Below are 21,437 nucleotides of genomic sequence, written 5' to 3'. Positions count from 1 at the left end.
TTATCATGGAGGATTTGAAGGAAAAAACCCAGGGAAATCAGTCTGCACAGAGTAGCTGACCCACGTATGAAAGAACTATCCTCCCTGCCACATCAAGGGTTACCTGAAGCTCCTCTGGAGAAATGACCAGGTGTCCTCTGGGAACTGCTGGGAGGTCTTGCAGCTCCTATTTCTTTACCTGAGGACATGTGCTCAGAGTAAGGCCCACAACAGTCTGAGACCCAATAAAAGAGAGCAGAGGTTGCCCAGCTTACCACATATACCTGTGGTCTCTCAGGACAGAAAGCTGTGACCGGAAATTGAGGCCTTCTGATGGCTGGCTGCACCTGTCCTCAGTCAGGCTCCTAGGAAGACCTATATTTCCTCCCTCCTTTCACTATTACTGTCCTCTCTCCAGGTCCTCACACTGACTTCCCATCTCCTAATGAGACCTGTCCTCTCATGCTACAGCCTTAAATTCCCTGAGACCACCTTGGAGGATGTGAGGGCTGCCAACCTGTGGTCACTCATGGCTGACCCTAGGGGAGGGATTCTATAAAAGTGGTATAGTGTGAGTGGTTCCTTTAGTCCCCATGGTCCTCTACTTGACTCTTGGCATGACCTGGAGTTCCTCCTGAGGTTGACCCCTGAGCCCCAGCGCCTCACCTCCTGAGATGCTCTAAAAGGAAATGTGTGGGGTGCATCATGCCCATGTTCCCAAATTTGCAAGTGTGAGGTGTAGAGGGGCAGGGCTGTGTTCTAGGTGCAGTCCCTTTATCCTCATCTGGAGTCACTAGTTTCCACTCTGTACTGAAGTGAGGCTTCTCCCAGTAGACCAAGGCTCTCACCTCCCTGAGACCTGTCCAGCTGAAAGAGAAGCACTTCAGCCAGAAAGCTTTCTCCTGGGTGTCATAGGGCTGACATCAGGGGTGGGCCTCCACAGTCTCCCCTGTTCTGGGCTGAGTGGTCCACTTGACCCTCATTCAGGGATCTCATCCTCATTCCTGACCAGACCCAGACTGCAGCCTCTGCTCACCTAAGGCTATGCTCCTCGTCACAAAGGCATTACCTTCTTGGAAGTTCTGGGTTGGAAGACAGGGTGAACCAGAGGTGTGCAAAGCTATTGGGGCCTTCTGAGGAGAAGAACATTCTAGGGCTCCACTCTCTTCTGGAGTCAGTGGTCCCCCAGTCTTAGATCAGGTTTCTTACCTTGACTTTGGGTAGCATATCAGAATCCACCTAATGGCTGAATAAGCTGGCCTGTGGCCTAGATTTCACCTTCTTGAGATAAGAGAAGGGAAGCGGAGAGAGCTACTCCCTGGCTACCCTTGCCTGTTCCTCCGTGCCATCCCCCTTGCTGTGGGGGGGTGGTCCACTCATCAGCACCCAGTGTACTCACTGTAAATCCTATGATGGCCTGTTAGGATCTCCTAACAGAATTGGGCAGAATTGCAGCTGCTGCCGCAAGACGAAGATGCTCAACTCCCTGAGAACCCCTCCACCCTTGTGCTGCAGGAAAGGAAGGCTCACCTCAGACAGACTGCTCTCCCCATGGCCACACAAGGCAAGAAGCAGGATATAGTTTGTGGGACCCCTAGTGTTCTAAAATCTTCCCCTTGATAACTATCAGAGGCTGGGACTCTTCCATCCATTGACCTGAGGACACAGTGCTTAAGCTAAGGCTTTTATGTCCCTGAGAATCAGGAAGGATAAATGAGGGCATGTTGATCTTTTCAGGGTATCTGACATTGCATGTGTTCATGACCACCTTGTCCCTGAGTAGTTTTGTCTTCTTTCATACCATTCATTTATCAGCATTTTTAAAACTTTATTGCAAAACAGTTCTTTGGGACAGGGCCCCAGGTATCCAACAAGACAGATTTTTTGGAGTGTTTAGAGGAAAATTGAATGAAAAGACATGCTTTTTTGCTTAGGCTGGGAGAAGTGGCACATTGTGGGCTCTGCACTAATCCAGATTGGGGGACTAGTCCCAGGAAAGTCACTTCATCAGTTTGTGAACTTGAGAAATTGGCAAGTTATCCATCCCTAAATGCAGTCTGCTAAATCTGATCCTGCATGAATGCTGGAATGCATGTACTACATATAAAGCAGTGGCATACTGATGAAGAAGTATTGGTTTGTAATAAGTAGAAGGTATGATTACTGTGAACCCCTCAAATACCACTTTCCCATCTGAGTTTATTTTTAATCTAGAAGAGACCAGAGAATATGCAGTGAATTAGGAGAAAAGAAACAAATATTCTTAAATGAGCTAAATAAGTCAGAGTATTTTTTATTTTTACTAAAAGAATGTTTAAAAGAAATATGGTAAACCACAAGTTGAAGACGTTTTACTCTATTCTTTTCTCCATTTTGTTTTTGTTTCTCAATAGTTTCTGTGGTCTTCTTTCACAGTAGCATGAAAATCACTCTTGCAATGCTTTTTTACCTACTTGCAGATCAGAAAGACAATATAGATGGCTCTTGAATATCTTTTATGTCTACCAAAACTGTACCTTTAAAACGTTTAAAACAGCAGTGAATATAACAGCAGTGCCATTACCAAATTAATACTCTTAAGAAAAACAACCTCTTAGAAGTAAAAATATTTGAAATAAATGAAACATATAATATGTAGAAGTTACTCGTGTGAAACAGAGAAATATGATCGAAATAAATGTGATCTACCCCCTACTACCACACACTCTTTAGAAGCTGACTGCTCTTGAAGAAACATTATGTTCTAATGTCATGTTATCTTGTTTGCATTATGAACAATATATTCAGTACTTTCAGTGTGTGTTGCAAATACCCAAACTTTTAAAACATTAAAACAGCTACAAACTATGATTTATATAGTTCATACATTTGAATTCTGAAGCACAATAAAACTTATCCAAAGTAAGAACATTTGAAAATACTAAACACCTCTTTCACCTCTTCACCTTTCTACTTTAAATCCTCATTCACTATGTATCTCTCATATGGATAAAAGAAAACAGATATATATTCTGTTAAACTAGACCTAAACTCGCTTACCATTTAAAACCATAAGAAGATATGGGTTTTGTTCCCTCCACCACTACTGCTCTGCACTATTTAGGAGCTTGACTTCTCTCTTCCAACACAAAGGGAACAAAGTGCCCTGCCCCATCCCTAGATGTGGGAGGAGCTGCGGGACTTGGCCCTGGAAGGGGCACTAGCCTCAGCCATGGGTGGAGCCCTGGCAGCATCTCTCAGCCCTGCTCTCTCCGCCTGATCTCTCAGAGTCTCGTCATAGAGGTCTGGGAAAGAACTAGGGACCCTACCTTGGAACTTGGCTAGAACCTCCAGTACCTTCATCTTACTGGTCTCAGCACAAGCTCTCAGGCCCCACAGGAACTCATAGCGGGGAGGATCACTATTGGGCACCTGGCGGTAGTTCAGGTACTCCTTCTGCACCAGATCTTTGGTGATGAGCCTTCTGGGCTCCCCAAAGATCCAGTGCCTCCTCCCAGCATAGATCCCCAACATACTGAGGAATTCCCAGATCTGCTCGGTGGCGCAGTTACCATTCATGAAGATGACCCCGAAGAGCACCATGAGGAGACCGGACTTGGGAAGCTCCCCCTCACCACTCGGACAATCGTTTCCCCCGAGGTTGAGCTTGCTGATGAGGGTGTAGATGTTCCTGCTACGGTCGATTTCCTTCATCTCCAGGCCAAAGACCAGCTCCAGGCGCTCATGGGCTGTACTGAGGATCTCAGGGAAGTGCTGCCTGTACTTCCTGCTGACGATTTTCATCAGGGCCTTCTGCGTGATGGGCTCCTTCTTGGTTTACTTCTCCAGCAGGAACTCCACCAGTATCCTGGCCTTCCTGGCCAGAGGATCTTTGCGAGTGCTCTGAGTGGCAGGGGCTGCCTGGGAGGCACCTGCACTTTCCTCCTCTGGGCCCTGGGCACCTTCATCAGATCCTGCACAGGAAGGCCCTGCATCAGGATAGCTAGGGGCCATGGCTCCCTCAAGCTCCTGGTGATCACCAGCAGCAGGGGAGCTCAGGAGAGAACCCTTCTGGGCAGAAGATGGGGAGGAGGGGCACTCCTCCTTTGGGGCTGCAGCAGCACTGGCCTGGGCCTCCTGAGTGTCCCCCCGACCTGGTGGTTGTTTCCTACAGGCACGGGACTTGTTCTTGTGCCTGCAAGGCATGCTGACAGCAGGTTAGGTACCGGAGGTGGGAGTTCACACAGGAAAGCAGGCAAGGAGGGCACCTGGAGGGACATGCTCAGGGACATGCTCTGAGAACCTTCAGTGAGGAGAGTCCTCCCTGGCTTGAATGGAAGCCACTTCTGAGGGGTCCTCGAGGCCAGGGCTCTAAGACTCACAGGGTTCCTATTCTCCTGGTCAGCCTGTCCCCTGAGACTGCTGAGTAGCAAGGGAGAGTGAGCCCTGGGGTGCATCAGACAGTCCTGCCTGGGCGTTAGAAGGGGCTGGGCATTGGGGGCTGGCAAGGGAGGCAGGTCCTCTCAGCTTACATTCAGAGTCAGGATGAAAATTGTTGCAAGACTCCCCCATATTCAACGCCCCCTCTCTTGCACCCAGCCCGTTCCCTCTCTTGTCTGAAATTGATGCTGCCACCTTCCCTGTCACCAAAGATGAGGAGAGGAGGTCGTACTCAGCCTCCCATGGAGGGTCCCAGGACCTTCCCTTTTGCTGTCTCCTGGTTGCCCCTTCACAACCAGGCTCCAAGCTCCCCTCTCAGACCGCCGCCCACTTTCCCATGTTTGGCCAGGAGAAAGCGATGATCACAGGGGAGGGTAGAGACGCCCGTTTTTCAGGGAGGCTGGTCCTCATCGTGACTCTCCCCGAACCCTGACATCCTTTCTCTACTGACCAGCTGCCAGCCCCTCAGACCCAAGTCCCCTCTTCTGTGAGTGTTCCGTGTCCAAAGTCACAGTGAGGGAGCCCCTCAGCCTTTAGAGCAGCCCGGTGGATGCCCAGATAATCCACAGCCAAATCGTGGTGAGTTTACACATGGCTGCCGTTCTGCTGCATGGAAACCCTCAGTCCCCCTGAGGATCTCTTTTTCACTCTACAGGGCTCATGGCTCTCCCTCTACTGAGCAGAGCTGGGGTCCAGCAGAGCCTGACTGAGGCATTCTTTCCCGACACCCCCTAGGGGTTAGTGTATGGTCTTGGGGCCTAAGAGCTGGGCTGGATCCTCTGGTCTGAGTGCTAGGGGGGCCAGAGGCTGTGTGGCCCCCTCTTTTCAGATAGAAAAGGGATTCAGGGTGCAGAGACGTGTCCCTGCATTCGTAACTCACGTCACGTCCGATCTTGACGCACGGTGGCACTTGGGACTGATCCCTCTGGCCACCGTCAATGGCAGCTCTCAGAGATAGCGGCACTGTCAAGGATGGCATCGCTCCCCCAGCGTGCTTTGGAGGGCGTCACTTCCTGTCATGCGCATCTGGGCTCCAAGAGGACAGGAGGGGCTGAACCTGGACAGGCGGGGTTCCGGGGGAGCTTCTCCTGGGATTGGTACGTGGAATTTGCTTTGACTCTTAAGGGGTCCTGGGACGTCCCTGGCTCACCCCATGCCTCTCACTTGTCTCAGCACCCACAGCAGGAAGAATTGGGGAGCCTACGCCTAACAGCCGTCCTGGAGCCCATGAGACCAACAGCGAGGGCTCTCTGGGCTCCCTCTTCTGGAGTAAGTGATACTCTGTCATTCACCATGCCTTGCCTTAACCCCTGTAGATGCTGGGCTACGTCCCATCGGCTGATCCGAGGACAAGGCCTCATATCGAAAATGTGAACCCCCGAGTCTCCTGGTATGAAGTGCACATACGTCTCATCTCACCATTTCTACCCGAGGCTTCCTGGACATGGCCGCTACAGGTAAGATGAGCTGAGAGGCAAGGATGGGAGACTGTCTTCTGAGGTGTGGAACCCCTCACATCTCACTCAGAAACTTCATTCATATTGACTGCTGACAGGGCCTGGAAATCCTTCCCTTACTGGTATAAGTCCACCCCTGTCCCAAGCCATGCTCATACAATTCCAGAAGAGTAAGTGAAGGGGCTCCTTAGCCTGACAGTTGTCACTGTGGGCTCTCAGTCGACTGCAGGGTCATTGCTCAAAAGTTCTGAGATGAAGTTCTGTCGTTTTGTACAATTCCTGTGATAATAACTCTCCTCTTTTAGTCTCTGGGTGATAGTCTATTAAGGTGATCGTTTCAAAGGGCCAGTTCTCATCCCCTGAGTGACTGAACTGAACTGAACTGAGCATTACCTGGTGGCTCAGACAGTAAAGAATCTGCCTGCAGTGCGGGAGACCTAGGTTCAATCCGGGGGTTGGGAAGACCCCCTGGAGGAGGGCATGGCAACCCACTCTAGTGTACTGCCACATCCAAGTCAAGCTTTGGTGCCCCTTGGTCCTGGCATGGGCCCTCGTAGGTGCTGCCTCAGATTTCTTCAGTGAAGCAGTGGAGATTCATGATCCCAGGGCTCAAGTTTAAAGCCTTTTGCAGCTGATCCTGCTGTCTGCTTCCCTTGCAGGCTGCACATCTGTGCCAGTCTCTTAAGTACTCCCCCACCTGGGCACACATAGGGTCAAGTTCACTGGAGACTTACTGTCCATCAGGGATTATTTAATTTTATGTTTTCACTTTTGTTAATAGTTTTCTTCATTCCTTCCATAAGATTTCCATGGTTACTTCTGGGTACAAAAATCAGCAGACCCTGTTTCATTGTGGTCTCAGCTACTCTGAATGTGGTACTAAATCTGTAAGGAGTTACAGAAAATGGACAGTCTTACAATATCTGTTCGTCGTGAATATACAGAACATACTATTCTATTTGAGCCTTGTTTTTCCTAAGACTCCCAGGAAATTCTTCTTGTTGCCTCCACGAAGACCGTATATATTTCTCTAAAGTTTCTTTGTAGGTAAATTTTTTCTATGGTTGCTTTTGTTCATGGTGTATTTTCTATTACTTGGTGTAAGTAATTGTTGATTCTTCCAGACCAACTGGATGATTTTGCTGTCGTGATCTTTTTCTTCTTTCTAGATTTTTGAATTGTCTTATATGTTTGAATATTTCCTGTCCTGTTTTCTAAGATTTTTAATTTGAGAATCAGAATGTTATTGTGATCTTTTGCTTTTCATTTCTTCCGACTTTTATTTATTTGGCATTGTTGTATATAACTCTCGTGGCTACGTGGAATTCTCCAGATTTTTTTTCTAGTTTTTAAAATCATAGATTTTTTAGCAACTATTTTTAATTAGAAGATAATTAAATGGTGTGTCAGGTTCTTGTATGAAGCAGCTCACAGTATACATATATCCCCTCCTTCATGAAACTCCCTCCCACCCTCAACCTCACCCGTCGAGGTCTTCACAGAGCTGATCCTTGTGTCACCCAGCAACTTCCCCCACATGCCTGTTGTCCACATGGTAGTGCATATTTGTCCAGACACTCTCTCAATTCGTTTCACTGTCTGCTTCCCCCGATGTGTCCACATGCCCATTCTCTAGGTCTGTGTCTTGATTCTTGCCCTGCAAATAGATTTGTAACTACCCTTTTGTGGCCTTTCTTTCTCATTCTCTTAATAGTATATTTTGCAGATAGAAGTTTTTAATATTAACAAGTTTCCACTTATTATTTTCTTTCTTGGACTGTGCTTTTGGTGTTGTGCCTAAAATCTCATTACCAAACTCAAGTTTCATCCCCGAGTTATCTTCCAGATTTTTTTGCCTATTCTATATGGGATGTGGAATCCTAGTCCCTGACCAGCGATCAAACCTCTTCCCTGAGCAGTGGAAGTGTTGAGTCTTAAACAGTGGACTGCCAGGGATGTCACTGCAATTTTTTTCAAATTGTGAGTTTTTCATTTAGGTCTGTGATTCCTTTTGAGTTAATTATTTTGAAAGGTTTAGAGTTTGTATGTGGATTCATTTTTCTTAGTTATGGATGTCTAGTTATCCCAGGACTGTAAGTTTAAAAGACTGTCCTTTTCCATTAAATTGCCTTTGCGCCTTTGTTAAAGGTCAGTTGAGTGTTAGGGGTGTCTGTTTCTAGATTTTCTGTTCTGTGCCACTGATCTGTCTAGTATTCTGTTAATAGCATACAGTCTTGAGTATTGTAGCTTTAAAATAAGTTTTGAAATCCAGTAATATCAATTCTCTGACTTTGATCTTTCATATTGACTTCAGTGGGTATTATGGATCATTTCATTTTTGACATAAAATTTAAATTGTTGGCTGCTATCTATCTACAAGCTAACTTGCTGGAATTTTGAACAGAATTGCATTAAGTATCTAGGCTAAGTTGGAAATAAGTGAATCTCAACAATATAGCATCTGCCTATCGATGAACATGGCATGTCTATTTATTTAGATCTTTAAGTTTTTTCAATGCAGTTCATGAGTTTTTCTCATGTAAATCTTACACATATTTCTTAAAGAATTATTTCTAATATATTTTGGTGGTAATTTAAATGGTGTTTTTAATTGCAAGTTCCATCTGTTTATTGGAAAAGAGTTGACTATTATATATTAGCCTTATTAATAATAATTATATATTGATCCTATATTAACCTTGTTACCCTATACTCCTGGGTTATTAATGCCAGGAGTTTCTTATTGATGACTATAATTCCATTTTTCTCTTCCAAATATCTGTATCTTTTGCTTCCTTCTCTTATCTCATTGCATTGGTTAGGCCTTTCCGTACAGTGTTGAATAGGCATGGTGAGAAGAGATATCCTCACCTTGTTCCTCACCTTAGTATGACAGCATCTGTCTTCTCACTGTGAAGTATGATGTTTTACCTGTATTTCTTTTCAGATGTTGTATGTAAAGCCTAGGAAATGCCTGTCTGTATCCAGTTTGCTGAGAATTTTGATGATGAATGGGTGTTGTATTTTATCAGATGATTTTTTTCCTTTCATTTGTTCATCTGATCTTGTGATTATCTTCCTTAGAATATATGGTTATTATGATTTATGATCACTGAATTCCAAATGTTACACATCTGAAATGCATCCTACTTAGATATATTATGTAATTCCTTCTATGGATTGTTAGGTTTCTTTTCTTATATTTTGTTGGGGATTTTGCTTCTATGTTCATGAGAGGTATTTGTGTGCAATTTTTTTTTCTTTTAATTTCTTCATATGATGTAGATGTTTGAGTATAATACTCACCTCACAGAAAGGAATTAGGTGTTCCTTTTGCTTCTATTTTCTGGGAGAGATTGTAGAGAATTGTTATCATTTCTTCCTTAAATTGTTGATAGAATTCATCAGTGGAAACTTCTGGGTCTGTTACTGTCTTTATTGGAAGCTTATTAGCTATAGATTAAATTTCTTTAATAGATATGACCTATTCAGAGTATGTATTTTTCTTTGTGAAAGTGGTGCTAAGTTATCCCTTCAAGCAGTTTCTCAACTGAACCTTTCATTTTTGTAGGCACAGAGTTGTTTGTAATATTCACTCATTATCCTTTTAATGTCCATGGAATCAGTAGTAATAGCCCTTCCTTCAAATCTGCTATTAGTAATTTAATTTGTGTTTTCTCTCTTTTTCCTTGTTTAGCCTAGGGAGAATTTTATCTTCTTTTTATTTTGTATCTTTAAAGAAACTTCCTTGGGTTTTGTTCTTTTTCTGTATTACCTTCCTTTTTTCAGTGTCATTGGTTTCCGCTTTGATTTATTCTTCCTCTGCTTTTTCTTTTCTTTTACAAGTTTACTAATATAGAAGCTTAAGTTATTAATTGTAGGTTTTCTTTGTTATAGGCACTCAATGCTGTATATATCTCTTTACTGATTTTGCTGTATCACACAACTTCTGTTTTTGTTTTCTAAAATATTTTAAAATTTCTCATTAGAGTTTCTCTTTGGCCCATGTGTTATTTAGATGTTTATTGTTTAGTCTGCAAATAATCTTTAACTTTCCTGCTGTTTTTTGGTTATCAATTTCTAGTTTATTTTCGTCTCATTCTGAGAGCATTCTCTGTATTATTAGTATTATTTTAAATTTGATGATGTACATTTTATGGCTTAGACTGTGATCTGTCTTGATGTATGTTCCATGTGAACTTGAAAATAATGTGTTTCCCTGGTGTCATTCAATATTCTATAAATGTCATTTAGATCTCATTAATTGTTGTTAATACTGCCCATTTTTATTTCTGATTTTCTTGTACTGAATACTGCTTTACCAGAAAGAGTTTCAGTGAGTACAGTTTTTTTTTTTTACCACTCATATTAGCATCGTATAGTTTTCTCTGTCCTTTTACTTTTAATCTATTCATGTCTTTGAATTTAGAAGGGATTTCTTATAGATCCCATGTGCTTAGTCGCTCAGTCATGTCTGACTCTTTGCGAGCTCATGGACCATAGCCTGCCAGAATCCTCAGTCCATGGGGATTCTACAGGCAAGAGTACTGGAGTGGGCTGCCATGCTCTACTCCAGGGAATCTTCCCAACCCAGGTATCCAACCTTGGTCTCTTGCAATGCGTGTGGATTCTGTATGATCTGAGCCTCCAGGGAAGCCCAAAATAAAGATGGACAGCAAGGGCTAGGTATACTTTGTTGTTTCAATTTCTTTTCATAAATCTCTACTTTATATTTGTATATTTATACCATTCACATTAAAAGTGATTATGCAGAGTTTGTTTCAGTTCAGTTCAGTCACTCAGTCATGTCCGACTCTTTGTGACCCCATGAATCACAGCACGCCAGGCCTCCCTATCCATCACCAACTCCCGAAGTTCATTCAGACTCACATCCATCGAGTCAGTGATGCCATCTACCCGTCTCATCCTCTGTCGTCCCCTTCTCCTCCTGCTCCCAATCCCTCCCAGCATCAAAGTCTTTTCCAATGAGTCAACTCTTCGCATGAGGTGGCCAAAGTACTGGAGTTTCAGCTTTAGCATCATTCCTTCCAAAGAAATCACAGGGCTGATCTCCTTCAAAATGGATTGGTTGAATCTCCTTTTTTTTATTCATTGAATTTATTCTTTGTTGTTGTTATTGCTGTGTTAATATTCTGCTGTTTTCCTGCCTTGTCTACTTTTAAATGAAGATTTAACATTATTTCATTTTCTCTCCTCTTGGGAGATCAGTTATATGTTTAAATTTTTTTTGCTGTTTTTTGTAGAGTTTGCATGATACATTTGCAACTCATTCAAATTCTCTTTTAAATAACACCATCCTGCTTCATGGTTGGTGCAAGTATCTTGTTTCCCAGTTCCTCCTCTCCTGGCCTTGCAACCATTTCTGCCTTTTTTCTTTTATCCATAAGGTATAATCACTAGATGCACTGTTGGTTTTCTATTATTTTCAATAAATACTTATCTTTTGATCAATTGAAGGTAATACAAAGGTTTATTTTAACTTCATTTATTCTTTCTGTAACTCTGTTCCTTTCTTTACATAGACCAGAGTTCGGACCTATATAATTTTCCTTTTCCCATAAAAATTTCTTTTACCATTTCTTGCAGAGTAGTTCTGCTAGATTTCCATCAGTTTTTGTTTGTTATATAAAGTCTTTGTTTTTCATTATTTTTGAAGTATTTTCCCCACTTGCTTCTAAATTCTAGGTTGGTAGTAGTGTTGTTTTTTTTTAGTTTTTTTTTTCTTTCAATGAATTGAAACTTCAATTCTGGTCTTTTCTTGATAGCATGGTTCACGAAGAGAAATTTTAAGTAATTGTTAACCAGTCCATTCTGAAGGAGATCAACCCTGGGATTTCTTTGGAAGGAATGATGCTAAAGCTGAAACTCCAGTACTTTGGCCACCTCATGATAAGAGTTGACTCATTGGAAAAAACTCTGATGCCGGGAGAGATTTGGGGCAGGAGGAGAAGGGGACAACCGAGGATGAGATGACTGGATGGCATCACGGACTCGATGGACGTAATCTGAGTGAACACTGGGATATGGTGATGAACACGGAGGCCTGGTGTGCTGCGATTCATGTGGTCGCAAAGAGTTGGACACAACTGAGCGACCGAACTGAACTGTTACTCTTGTTTTTCTATAGCAAGTTCTTTTTTTTTTCTTCTCTTGTGTTCCACAAGAATTATGTTTCCTTTTGGTTTTCTGAAGTTTTGGGTGTGATATGCCAAAGTTTAGATTTTTTTTTTCTTTTGTGTTTATCCTGCTTGGTATTTTCTGAGCTTCCTAGATGCCATCCAACCATTTCATCCTCTGTCATCCCCTTCTCTTCATACGCTCAATCTTTGCCAGCCTCAGGGTCTTTTCAGAAAATTCAGTTCTTTGCATTAGGTATAGCCAAAGTATTGGAGTTTCAGCTTCAGCATCAGTCCTTCCAAGGAAATCCCAGGGCTGATCCTCAGAATGGACTGGTTGGATCTCCTTGCAGTCCAGGGGACTCTCAAGAGTCTTCTCCAACACCACAGTTCAAAAGCATCAATTCTTCGGTGCTCAGCTTTCTTTATACTCCAACTCTCACATCCACACATCACTAGTGGAAAAGGCATAGCCTTGACTAGATGGACCTTTGTTGGCAAAGTAACATCTCTGCTTTTTAATATGCTGTCTAGGTTGGTCATACCTTTTCTTCCAAGGAGTAAGCGTCTTTTAATTTCATGGCTGCAGTCACCATCTGCAGTGATTTTGGAGCCCCCCAAAATAAAGTTTGACACTGTTTCCACTGTTTCCCCATCTATTTGCCATGAAGTGATGGGACAGGATGCCATGATCTTAGTTTTCTGAATGTTGAGTTTTAAGCAAACTTATAACTCCAATGGTGCCTTCACCATTGGAAATTCTGTGTCTACCAGGCCTAAGGACAGTGTCAACTGCCACCCAAGTGTTCTTTGAGTATGCACAGCCTGAGCGTGCTCCTTGCAGCTCTTAATTGAGGGGAGCCATGACACAGTGAGCTGACCCAGATCTTGCCCTGTGGGTCATGGAACAGAAAAAAGCAGAGAGTGACAGCAATCAAGTGTTCATGGGAGAGAGAGAGAGCGAAAGTCAGGGGTCTCCAGCCAGCAGTTTGGGCAAGACCACTGGAGTTCACCATGGCAGCAATCCTAGTCACGGTACCAAATATGTCACTGGTGAAAAGAGATTTCCTCAGTTCTTGCCCTTGCAAAGAAAGGGAAGGACTCTGGACTACTGCACATCAGGGAACTTGTCTTATGAAGGTCACTTTATCAGTCTTGTGAACCTGAGAAAATTGCAAGTTATCCATCTATAAATGGAGTCTGCTAAATCCTATCCTGCATGAATGCTGAAATGCATGTAATACATATAAAGCAGAGTCATACTGATTAAGAAACACTGGTCTTTCATTTAATGGAAGTTATGATTCAATGTGTTTTACATATACCTAACGTGTGGCTTTCAAAACTTTAAAACAGCAAACAATGTGATTTATATGATTAATACACTTGTATTCTGAAGCACAATAAACCTTATGAAAAGTAATTAACACTTGAAAATACTAAATTCCTCCCTCATCTCCTTAATCTAATTTAAATCAACTTTCACTAGATATTTCTCCTATGGATAAAGGACAAAGATATATATTTTGTTAAAATGAGTTGTACCTAAACTCCCTTACTACATAAAACTGTAAAGAACATACAACTTTTGTTCCCTCCAAACTACTGCTCTCTACTATTTAGGAGCTTGACACCTCTGTTCCAACACAAAAGGGTAGAAAGTGTCAGGGCCGCCCTCCCTAGATGAGGAGGGAGCTATAGGACTTGGCCCTGGAAGGGGCACTGGCTTCAGCCATGGTTGGAGCCCTGGCCCTGCCTCTCAGCCCTGCTCTCTCCGCCTGATCTCTCAGAGCCTCGTCCTAGAGGTCTGGGAAGGAAGTCGGGACCATATCGTGGCTCTTGCCCAGCACCTCCAACACCTTCATCTTATTGGTCACAACACAAGCTCTCGGGCCCCACAGGAACTCGTAGTGCGGAGGACCACCATTGGGCACTTGTTGGTATTTCAAGTACTTCTTCTGCACCAGATCTTTGGTGATGAGCCTTCTGGGCTCCCCAAAGATCCAGTGCCTCGTCCCAGTATAGACCCCCAACACACTAAGGAATTCCCAGGCCTCCTCCCCAATGGTGAGTATACCCTTCCTGAAGATAATCCCTAGGAGCACAGTGAGAAAATGGTACTTGGGCAGACCCTTCTCATCACTCAGACCTTCATTGTCCTTGAGGTTAAGCTTCTTGATGAGGGCATAGATGTTCCTGCTACGGTTGACTTCCATCATCTCGAGGCCAAATACCAGCTCCATGTGCTTAGAGGCTCTCCTGAGGATCTCAGGGAAGTGCTGCCTATACTTCCTGCCAGTGACCTTCAGCAGGGCGTGGTGCGAGATGGGCTCCTTCTTGGTTTATATCTCTAGCAGGAACTCCACCAACATGCTGGCTTTCCTGGGCAGAGGATCTTTGTGAGGGCTCTGAGTGGCAGGGGCTGCCTTGGAGGCACCTGCACTTTCCTCCTCTGGGCCCTGGTCACCTTCATCAGATCCTGCACAGGAAAGCTGTGCATCAGGAGAGCTAGGGGTGATGGCTCCCTGAAGCTCCTGGTGATCTCCAGTAGCAGGGGACCTTTGGGAGAAACCTGAGGGACAGACGAGGGGGAGGAGGGGCACTCCTCTTTGGGGGCTGCAGAAGCACTGGTCTGGGCCTCCTGGGGATAGTGGAATCTCACATGGGCATGGTACTTGTTCTTGTGCCTCTGAGGCATGGTGACACAGGTTATGGATCACAAGCGCATGTGGGCAGGGTGGCAGGCAAGGAGGGCCCCTAGAGGAAGGACAAGCAGATGTTGTGAGCAACTGCAATGAGGAGATTCCTCCCTGGCTTGAACTCAGCTGCCTCTGAAGGGTCCTTGAGGCCAGTGCTCTAGGACCCATAAATCTCGTGTTCTCTTGGTGAGCTCTGTCCTTGAGACTGCTGAGTAAGAAGTGAGAGTGATTGCTGGGGCGCAGCCAGACAGCCCTGCCTGGGCGTTAGAAGGAGGCCTGTGGGAGCTGGCAGGGGAGGCAGGTCCTTTCAGTTCACATTTCAGAGTCATGATGAAAACTGGGGCAAGACTCCCTCATATCCCCCCTGCCCCCAAACCCACCCACCCTGTTCCCTCTCTTGCTTTGAAGTTGATGCTGCAACCTTTCCTGTCACCCCAGACAATGACATGAGGGAATGTTCAGGCCCCCAGTGAAGGGAGCAGGGACCTGCCCTTGTGCTGTCTCGATACTGCCCCTTCACAACCAAGCTGCAGCCTCCCCTGACAACCACCGCCCCTGGCCCTGTGTTTGGCTGGGAGGAAGTGCTGGTCACAGGGGAGGGTCCTGAGTTGGCCGTGTGATGCAGAGGATGTTCATTACCCTGACTCCTCCGGAGCCCTGACATCCTCCCTCTGCTGACCGGCTGCCAGACCTTCAGAACGAGGTCCCCACTTCCCCGATTATCCCGTGTTGGTGATCGCAGTCAGGGAGCCCCTCCGAATTTAGAACTGCCCAGATGCTGACCAGTTGCTCTCTGGCCAAGTCACGCTGGTTGAGGGGTTAGGCGTGGCCGCCAATCTGGGGTGTGGAGACACTCAGTCCCCACGCGGGTCCCTCCTGCATTCCACAGAATCCCAGACTTCCTCTACTGAACAGAGCCAGGATTCTCCAACCCCACACCCAGATCCACCACCTCTGGACCCAGGTTATGTCCCGAGAACCTGTGTGCGTAACCAATGGACATTGCACCTAAGAGCCAGGCCGGAGCTTCCAGGCGTAGAGTAGGTGCGGGTTTGCCGGGAAGGAGGGAGGGCCGGGGCGGGGGCGGGGGCGGGGGCAGGCTGTGAAGTTCCTCTTTGTAACTATCCAGTGCACTTGTGATTCATGTCACCTTCGACTTGGAATCCAGATGAGACCTCGGTCTCCTCCCTCTGGGGACAGCTACAGCAGCTCTCAAAGATAGCAGCCCTCTCAAAGATGGCATGGAACCCCAGGGTGGATAGGGGGCCGTCACTTCCTATCATGCGCATTTGGGCTCCAGGAGGACTGCAGGGGCGGGGCCTGGGTGGCCGGGATTCCCGGGGAGTTTCCGGCAAGAGCGGGGATGTGGTCCCTTCTTCGACTCATAGTGGGTTCTCGGATGTCTCTGTTGATCTCAGTCAACTGGCCTCACTCCTTGCCTCTCACTTCTCTCAGTAAACCAAGCAGGAAGAATTTGGGAGCCCAAGCCTGACAGCCTTCCTAAAGCTGCTGAGACAGACAGTGAGGGCACTCTGGGGCTCCTTCTTGTGTGCTGAGTGAGGCTCTCTGTCTACTGTCCCGTCTTCCCCTGACCGTAATGCTGTGTTACATGCCTTCTGCTGACCTGAGAGCCAAGGCCTCACCTGGAAGATGTCAAATCCCCAGACTCCTGGTGAGAAGCGCACTGGCATCTCATCTGATTGCTTCTGCCTAAGGCTTCCTGGAAATGGCTGCTGCAGGTAAGATAAGTGAGAGGGAAGGATGGGAGAATGGCTTCTGTGATGTGGAATCCCTCACATCTCACTCAGGATCTTTATATTGACTGTAGGCGAAGCCTGGAAACCCTTCCCTTTCTGGTATAAAATAACCCCTGTCCCCAACCACGCCCCACACAATCCCAGCAGGGAGAGTGAAGGGGCTCGTTAGCCTGACGGTTTTCACTGTGAGGTCTTAGTCGACTACAGGGGCATTGCTTGAACGTTCTGAGATGAATTCCTGTCCTTTTGTACAATTACTGTGATACAAGCTTTTCTCTTTTAGCCCATGTGTGACAGTCTCTTAAGCTGAGACCATTTACAAGGGCCAGTTGTCATCCACTAACAAAGCTTGTGCTGGTTATTGCATGACCTCTGGGCCATACTGTCATGTCCATCCCAAACTTTGGTGCCCCATGATCCTGGGATGGGGCTCTGAGATGCTGCCTCAGGTTCCTTCAGTGAAGCAGTAGAGGCTCATGGTCCTACAGCCCAGGGGAAGAATCAGCCACTCCAGTTTAAAGCCTTTTCCACCTGATCCTGTTGTCTATTTCCTCTGTGGCCTACACACCTGTGTCAGCCTCAGAGTACTCCTCCACGTGGGCACTCATAGGGTCAAGTTCAGTGGAGACGTATTGTTCCTCAGGGGTTATTTCTTTTGTGTTCTTGCTTTTGCTGCTAGTTGTCCTTATTCCTTGTATCAGTTTTCCATGGTTTGTTCTGGGTACAGGAAATCATCCGCCCACCTTTGATTGTGGTCTCAGCTACTCTGGATGTGGTACTAAATCTGTAAATGATTTAAGGAAAATCGACATTCTTAAAATATGTCCTGATGAATACACATAACATACTATTCTGTTTGAGACTTCTTTTTCCTAAGGGGCTCAGGAAATTCTTCTTGTTGCCTTCGTGTAGACTGCATACATTTTTCTAAGGTTTCTTTGCATTTACATTTTTCATATTGTTGCTTTTGTTTATGGTGTGTTTTATATTACATGGTCTGAATATTGTCGGTACTTCCAGATCAGCCTCTTCATTTTGCTGTGCTGATCTTTTTTATGCCAACTTTCTGAAGTTAGTCAATATTTTCTGTGCCTGTTTCCTAAGAATTTTAATTCGAGGATCAAATTCTTACCGTGAGAGTTTACTATTCATTTTTGCTGACGTTTATTCATTCTCAATTGGTACATGTAACTCTGTGCTGGCTTTGTGTTCTTATGATATTTTTTTCTAGTTTTTAAATTAGTAGACTTTTAAAAAGTTGTTTTAATCGACAGATACTTACTTTGTAATGTTGTGTTGTTTCTGCTATACAACAGGATGAATCAGTGCTATGTATGAATATTCCTCTTGCCTTTGAGACTGCCTCCAAGGCCCTCATCTCACCCCTCTAGGCTGGCACACAGCACCAGGCTGAGCTCCCTGTATTATATAGCAGTTTCCCGCCAGCTATCTTTTGTACACATGGGACTCTATATTTGTCAGTGCCACGCTCTCAGTTCGTCATATCCATGCCTTCCCTTGCTATGTCCACAGGTCCATTCTCTACATCTGTGTCATTATTCCCGCCCTTCAGATAGGTTCATGAGTACCATCCCTACCTTCCATGTATATGCATTAATATACGTTACTTTTCTAACTTACTTCGCTCTGTAAACAGGCCCTAGGTTCATCAACCTCACTACAAGTGACTTAAATTCGTTCCTTTTTATGGCTAATATTCCATTCTATGTGGCTACCACAACTTCACTATCCAGTCATCTGTCAGTTGAAGTCTACTTTGCTTCCATGTCCTCTCAATTTTAAGTAGTGCTGCAATGAACATTGGATACAGGTGTCTTTTCAATTCTTCTTTTCTCAGTGTAAATGCCCAGTATTTCTATTGCTGGGTCATATGGTAGTTTTAATCCTAGTTTTAGAGGAACCTCTCTAGTGTTCTCCATAGTGGCTATATCAACTTCCCTTCCCCCATTTTCTCTAAACGCTCCCCAGCATTTGATGCTTGTACAAATTTTGATGATGACTATTCTGACCTGTATGAGATGAAACCTCATTGTAATTTTGATGTGCATTTCTTTCATGATGAGCAATGTAGCTCCTCTTTTCATGTGTTTATGTGTTTGTTGCCCCTCTGTATTTCTTTTTTAAAAGAACAGACTTAGGATTGGAGAACATTCAGCAGATAGTATAGAGAGGTCTCATACAGCCACTCTCTTCCTCCACTTGGTATCTTCTATTATTAACATCTCGTATTGCATCAATGGATATAAGTTCGTTTTTTACAACTGACCCACTAATGTCAATGTGTCATTATTGCCTATTGTCCAGTGTTTACAATACATTTTACTTTTGTGTTTTACAGTTCTTTAGTGTTTGACAGATGCATGATATTATCAACTCAGCCAACACCGTGTCGTGCTGAGGAGTGTGAATGCCCTATGCATCTCCCATGCTCCATCTGTTCATCCCTCAAAACCTCACTTGGAACCCCTGACAACTACTCAACGTTTTACTCTTTCTACAGATTCGCATTTTCCAGAATGTAACATTGACAGAATCATACAGTATGTAGGCTTTTTATACTGGCTTCTTCTGCTAATCAATATACATTGAATTGTCTCTATATCTTTTTATGCTTTGAAATGTTTTCTTCCAGGACTGAATAGTATTCCATGAAGCTTACCATAGTTTGTTTCCCCACTCATCTACTGAAGGTTATCTTTGGTGATTTCAGTTTTTGGCAGCCATGACTTATTCCTCTATAAAAATTTGGTTGAAGGTTTTTGGATGGGCTTAAGGATTTGGCTCTTTTGAGAAAATACCTTAACGTTCATTTGTTAGATCATATGATAAGACTATATTTAGCTTAAAAGAATTTGCCAGACAGTTTGGAAAGTATCAGTATCACTGCATTCCCTTTAGCAATGAATTAATTTTCAGGTAGTTTGCCTGTTTCCTCTTCATTTATTTGGACTTCTGTGTTTCTGGTATGTTCTTTCATTTGTGTAGTATTTCTCTGCCTTTTTCTTTATTATTATTATTATTTTAATTATCGTGTTTGACGTCTCCTTTCCCCAGGCTTCAAGGTTGAATTCTTTCTTCCTTTTTGTTTCTGCCCTCTAAAGTTGTTCCAGTGGTTTGTGTAAGCTTCTTATAGGGTGAGATTTAGTTGTTCCAGTGGTTTGTGTAAGCTTCTTATAGGGTGAGATTTGTGCTGAGTTTTTGTTTCTTTGTTTGTTTTTTCCTCTGATGGGCAAGGCTGAGTAGGTGGTAATTCTGTCTGCTGATGATCAGGTTTGTACTTTTGTTTCCTTTGTGGTTTAGATGAGGCATCCTGCACAGGGGCTATCAGTGGTTTGGTGATGCCGGGTCTTGTATTCCAATGGTTTCCTTTGTGTTAGTTCTCACTGCTTGATATCCTAGGGTTAGTTCTCTGATAGCCTATGATCTTGGAGCCAGTGGACCCACTCTAAAGGCTCAGGGCTTGACCTTGGGTTTCATGTGGGTCTATATATGCTTTTCTGCTGGTCATGTACTCGTGTCCACTCTCAGCTGGTATTCTGCATGCACTTCTGTGTCTGAAGGTGTATTCCTGACGTATCCGTGGAGAGAGATGTATTCCACGTCCACCAAATCCTCTGCCATCTTGTTCCTCCTGGGCAAGATTCGTGAGAGTCCCTTGGAGTGCAGGGAGATCTAACCAGTCAATTCTAAAGGATATCAGTCCTGAATATGCATTGGAAGGACTCATGCTGAAGCTGAAACTCCAGTACTTTGGAGACCTGATGTGAAGAACTGACTCATTGGAAAAGATCCCATGCTGGGAAAGATTGAAGGCAGGAAGAGAAGGGAAGGGCAGAGGATGAAATCACTGGACAGCACCACCTACTCAATGGACATGAGTTTGACCAAGCTCTGGGAATTGGTGATGGACAGGGAAGCCTGGCATGCTGCAGTCCATGGGGTTGCAAAGAGTCAGACACGACCAAGAGACTGAACAGAAGAGGTGAGTCATAAAAATATTCTTGTCATTCCTATATTTTCTGGATGAGTTGAAGCCTTCCCTTGCTGCAAGGCTGATTCCCTTACAGTGGCAAAGAATGTGTGAAAAAATGTGTTCTCTGCTTGGTTTATCAAGTGTGATCCAGGCACACATTTCCCTGGGAAAATTATATAAGCTTTCACCAAAACCTTGCAGGCTTCTTGAAATTATCATTGTCCCTATGACCCACAAACTTCAGGGAGGATTGACAGAAACAATACAAAAACTTCACTCTGGCAATATAAGAATTAGGAACAAGGGCCTTTCAGTTCAGTCAGTCAGTCATGTCCAACTCTTTGTGGCACCATGAATTGCAGCATGCCACGCCTTCCTGTCCATCACCAACTCCCGGAGTTCACTCAGACTCACGACCATCGAGTCCATGATGCCATTCAGCCATCTCATCCTCTGTCGTCCCCTTCTCCTCCTGCCCCCAATCCCAGCATCAGAGTCTTTTCCAGTGAGTCAACTCTTCGCATGAGGTGGCCAAAGTACTTCAGCTTTAGCATCATTCCCTCCAAAGAAATCCCAGGGCTGATCTCATTCAGAATGGACTGGTTGGATCTCCTTGCAGTCCAAGGGACTCTCAAGAGTTATCTCCAACACCACAGTTCAAAAGCATCAATTCTTCGGTAATCAGCCTTCTTCACAGTCCAACTCTCACATCCATACATGACCACTGGAAAAACCATAGCCTTGACTAGACGGACCTTGGTTGGCAAACTCATGTCTCTGCTTTTCAATATGCTATCTTAGTTGCCCATAACTTTTCTTCCAGAGAGTAAGTGTCTTTTAATTTCATGGCTGAAGTCACCATCTGCAGTGATTTTGGATGACAAAATAATGAAGTCTGACACCGTTTCCAATGTTTCCCCATCTATTTCCCATGAAGTGATGGGACCAGATGCCATGATCTTCGTTTTCTGAATGTTGAGCTTTAAGCCAACTTT

At 44.6% G+C, this 21,437-nt stretch overlaps 1 protein-coding gene and 1 pseudogene across 1 annotated transcript; both read right to left on the bottom strand.

The window, feature by feature from the left end:
• Positions 1-3,135: 3,135 nt before the first annotated feature.
• On the bottom strand, positions 3,136-4,164 carry LOC138930651 (melanoma-associated antigen B4-like; annotated as a pseudogene).
• A 9,627-nt stretch (positions 4,165-13,791) lies between these two features.
• LOC138930650 (melanoma-associated antigen B10-like) lies at positions 13,792-14,690 on the bottom strand. The gene is made up of 3 exons (XM_070291152.1): positions 14,655-14,690; positions 14,430-14,564; positions 13,792-14,295 (listed from the first exon to the last, which is right to left on the bottom strand). Exons 1-3 carry the CDS (start codon positions 14,688-14,690, stop codon positions 13,792-13,794), a joined length of 675 nt encoding a protein of 224 aa, XP_070147253.1.
• Positions 14,691-21,437: the final 6,747 nt, after the last annotated feature.

This window comes from Ovis canadensis, chromosome X, assembly GCF_042477335.2.
Source record: "Ovis canadensis isolate MfBH-ARS-UI-01 breed Bighorn chromosome X, ARS-UI_OviCan_v2, whole genome shotgun sequence".
Lineage (NCBI taxonomy): Eukaryota > Metazoa > Chordata > Mammalia > Artiodactyla > Bovidae > Ovis > Ovis canadensis.
This window is presented reverse-complemented; position numbering and strand designations above follow the sequence as displayed.